Genomic DNA, 4,487 nt, shown 5'->3' with positions numbered 1-4,487 from the left:
CATTGACGATGTGTTGGTGGCAAGCAAAACGATCGAAGAACACAAACTACACTTACAAGACGTCTTCGAACGTTTCAAACAATATGACATCACTATCAATCCAGATAAGTGTGTTTTCGCAGCAGACCAGCTTGACTTCCTCGGCCATCGTATTAACTCCGAAGGAATCCGGCCGCTGTCAGATAAAAGCACTGCTATTTTGGACTACCCCTTACCTCAGTCAACTCGAAGCCTTCGTCGATTTTTGAAAATGGTCAACTATTACGGCAGAATCATCCCACACTGCTCAGAGATCCTCGCACCGATAACCGACCTGCTCAAAGCAAACAACAAACGGTTACAATTCAATGACCAAGCTACCACTGCCTTCAACGCCATTAAAACCACTCTTTCGGAAGTCACCACCCTGGGTCATTTGAACCCTAGTCCTGATTACCGACTCATTCTAAAAACGGACGCATCACAGACCGCTGTTCGTGCGGTCCTCCAGCAGGTAGTGAATGACAGTATTCAAACACTGTTTCTTCCCTCGCAAACCGCAACCCGCACAAACTGGCTACAGCACCTTTGGTAGAGAGCTCCTAGCGATCTATCCAGCGGTCAAGCATTTTCGATACATTCTCGAAGGAAGAAACTTCACTATCTACACGGACCATAAACCCCGTCACGAAGAGACTGGACCTTACCGTGATGTGGCGGTTTGTGTACCTCGGAGACCCATTGAGCTATACTGGGGGCTGTCCGCGAGACACTTACAGAGTCTCTCATACCAGGTTGGTCAATGGTTAGAGGTCTGACGAACACAGTCTCCTGGCCCTGCAGGTTGGGGGTTGGAACATGTGTGGCGACTTGTTCCGCAGAAAAGGTAATGCATCTGCATTTCCCCGCCAAATACCGCTGCCTTGCGGTTAGGCTTTTGACCCAAAGGCTTTGGTTGAGGACCCTAATCATCCTCCTGTCTAGGTGTGGGCGCCCTGGGAGTATCCCAGCCCTCGTACAACCGTACGGACGGCAGTGAAGCATCAGTGCCAACACTGATGTTGCTGTCTTTGATGATGATGATGGTGATAGATAAGTGCCCAATCGGGAGCGCACACGTTGCTGTCTTTGATGATGATGATGGTGATAGATAAGTGCCCAATCGGGCTGAAGCGCACACGCAGCTTCTGTGTGTTGAACTGCAACCTATCTCTCCCACATCCACGTGGCATCAACAGAAGGTATTCACCAGAGAAACCCTACATTTGCTGGCCACGGATTCATCCTATCCCCGGATTAACAGTGATAATTCTTTCCACGGAAATCTAACTAATCCTACCCTTAGCGAAATACACTCATTTACCAACAAATTTGGTTTTGCGAGAGACTTATTTGGGACCCAGCTGCATCTCTCATTTGGGACGTTTCCAGACAACTGTATATGCTGCACCAGGCCGCCTCATGTTTCAGTCGCTACGGTATTCGATTTATCGCAATACATGTATATTCTTAACCCACTACTCATAAGGTTGCTGAAAACTACTCGACACCCCACTACCGGTTTCGCCCTTCTTGGGGCTCGTCAGGTAGGCGCAGTCCCCTAGTTTCCGTCAACCTTATGTTCTATTTGAAACCAACTTGCACGAAATTAGCGAAATACACTCAGTGGCAAACATATTTGGTTTTGCGAGAGATTCACCTTAAACCCAGCTGGATCCCTCTTTCTTTCCTGCGGATGGGGGATGACTAAAACCTCCTTGATTAATCTTCTGAATATTTCCACCGAAAGCTCTCACAAGAGAAGACAAAATTCACTGATTCTAAGCTTGTATTCTTTAACGTGGAAACATAGGTAAGTTGAGAGTGACATATATTGGATGCATATATATTTTTAGTATTCTTCTCCCTCCTCCTCACCTTCCTCCTCTACGCTGTCTACGCCAACTTCTTCGTAATCCTTCTCCAAAGCCGCCAAATCTTCACGAGCTTCGGAGAACTCACCCTCTTCCATACCTTCACCGACGTACCAGTGAACGAAGGCACGTTTTGCATACATCAGATCAAACTTATGGTCGAGACGTGCCCAAGCCTCTGCAATCGCTGTTGTGTTGCTCAACATGCAAACGGCCCTTTGGACCTTGGCCAAATCACCTCCAGGAACGACAGTTGGCGGCTGGTAGTTGATGCCTACTTTGAAGCCAGTTGGGCACCAGTCGACGAACTGAATAGTTCTCTTTGTTTTGATAGTCGCAATAGCAGCGTTCACGTCCTTCGGTACGACATCACCGCGATACAACATACAACAGGCCATGTATTTACCATGGCGTGGGTCACATTTCACCATCTGATTGGCTGGTTCAAAGCACGCGTTTGTGATCTCAGCTACGGTGAGCTGCTCGTGGTAAGCCTTCTCTGCTGAAATAACTGGTGCATAAGTAGCCAATGGGAAGTGAATACGTGGGTACGGCACGAGATTAGTTTGGAATTCCGTCAGATCCACGTTCAGAGCACCATCAAAGCGTAGTGAGGCAGTGATTGAGCTGACAATCTGGCCAATAAGACGATTTAAATTGGTGTAGGTCGGACGTTCAATGTCCAGGTTACGTCTGAAATTAAGGGATACAGGGTTAACGTTATAAACATAGTTATGGTCAACAACATGCGGTCAAAGATGACAGAAGACCACTATAAAACGTACCGACAGATATCGTAGATAGCTTCGTTGTCCACCATAAAAGCGCAGTCCGAATGTTCCAAAGTTGTGTGGGTTGTCAGAATGGAATTGTAAGGTTCCACGACCGCGGTAGAGATCTGTGGGGCCGGGTAAATGGCAAACTCCAGCTTGGATTTTTTCCCGTAGTCCACACTCAAGCGTTCCATCAGTAGTGAGGTGAATCCAGACCCAGTACCACCACCGAAAGAGTGGAAGAGTAGGAAACCTTGTAGACCGGTGCACTGATCGGCAAGTTTGCGAATGCGATCCAGGACCAAGTCCACAATCTCCTTACCAATGGTATAGTGCCCACGGGCATAATTATTCGCGGCATCTTCTTTCCCAGTGATTAGTTGTTCCGGGTGGAATAGTTGCCTGTAGGTACCGGTACGTACCTCATCTAGATGGGACAAAGCAGAAATGAGTGTAGTTCAGACATGTGGTGAAAACATTTCGGAGATATCAGTATTTCGGATTTATTTAAGACAAGAGTTCGTGGCAGCGTATTAGTTTTGAACCATAGCAGCTAAGCTGTGGAACTCACCAACAACCGTTGGCTCCAAGTCAACAAAGACCGCCCGAGGGACGTGTTTTCCCGCCCCAGTCTCACTGAAAAATGTGTTGAACGAATCATCTCCGCCACCAATGCTCTTATCACTGGGCATTTGACCGTCAGGTTGAATGCCATGCTCGAGGCAGTAGAGTTCCCAGCATGCATTTCCAATCTGCACACCTGCTTGGCCAACGTGAATTGAGATGCACTCACGCTGAAATGATGAGATGAAAAGACTTTTTACTAAACCAAGTCACCAGCTGCACAGCGATGAGCAAGGGATGAATCTTGTGCACAACCTACCATTTTGACCTCAGTAAAGCTTAGTCACGGACTGCAGCAAATTACGAACGAACGAGCTGTTTGGTCTGGTTAATTTATACTCAATCCCAGGTACCATAGTTACCGTAGCAATAGTTTATGCATATCGCAACGGTTGTTAGCCTACCAATGGTTTGTCGTCATGGTAACCGAAGATAACCCGCATCGGCTGCTGTGTGCCCCGGCGACAGAAGAGGTACATGCGGGTAGCACAAAGCAGCGGGTGGTGGGGGGGGGCGGTGCAGAACTCAAAGTGGTGGTTTTGATTTACGGTGATCCGGCAGCTTTTGTGAGCGCATCCAGCTTGTGCAATTATGTTGTAAACGGTGTTGCTGCATTGTCTACGTTGATGATGACCCAAATGGATACAACCATCAGGCCAAGTTTGTAAGAAGTACATACGTTACGTGATGTGCATTAAAGTTTTATGGTAGTACTGTTTAGCATACCGTCGTGATCCAGGGGTTGTGTTTCAAAGAACTGATCGCCAGTTAAATGTGACTGCTATTTGGTTGCGCTGTTTGAATGATGAGCTTGTTGATTCAGTAATGAGCAACGATCATCACCGATTGTCCCTAAACTCACGTTAACTGCACTAAATATCTCGGAGTTATGGTGTCCTCTGAACTGTACTGGCATAACCACATAGGGGACGTAGTTATGAGAATCCGGGGACTGAGGTTTTCCTATCAGGCGGGTTTCTACTCTAAAAGATTACCTTTCCTCTGGCCGAATTTTTGTTGTTACAGTTGCTGTATCGATGAGTGCACTGCTCGAACGCGCCTTCTTGTGGACTGTTGAAAGTTGAAGTCATGTTCATCAGATGCTGCGTCATCATCATCATTGTCGGCTGCAATAACCGCGTACTCGTCGTACTGTGGTTGTAGCTGCCGCAGTTTCGTTCACCGATGGTTTTGGGGG

The 4,487-nt window shown here is 47.3% G+C and overlaps 1 protein-coding gene across 1 annotated transcript; it reads right to left on the bottom strand.

Annotated features, from left to right (window-relative positions):
• Positions 1–1,790: 1,790 nt before the first annotated feature.
• T265_04524 (hypothetical protein) lies at positions 1,791–3,572 on the bottom strand (the record flags this gene model as incomplete). Its single annotated transcript, XM_009169279.1, has 4 exons — positions 1,791–2,585; positions 2,678–3,092; positions 3,237–3,459; positions 3,549–3,572. 4 exons carry the CDS (start codon positions 3,549–3,551, stop codon positions 1,871–1,873), a joined length of 1,356 nt encoding a protein of 451 aa, XP_009167543.1.
• Between the last annotated feature and the right edge of the window lie 915 nt (positions 3,573–4,487).

Source organism: Opisthorchis viverrini (assembly GCF_000715545.1).
Source record: "Opisthorchis viverrini unplaced genomic scaffold opera_v5_74, whole genome shotgun sequence".
NCBI classification, from domain to species: domain Eukaryota; kingdom Metazoa; phylum Platyhelminthes; class Trematoda; order Opisthorchiida; family Opisthorchiidae; genus Opisthorchis; species Opisthorchis viverrini.
This window is presented reverse-complemented; position numbering and strand designations above follow the sequence as displayed.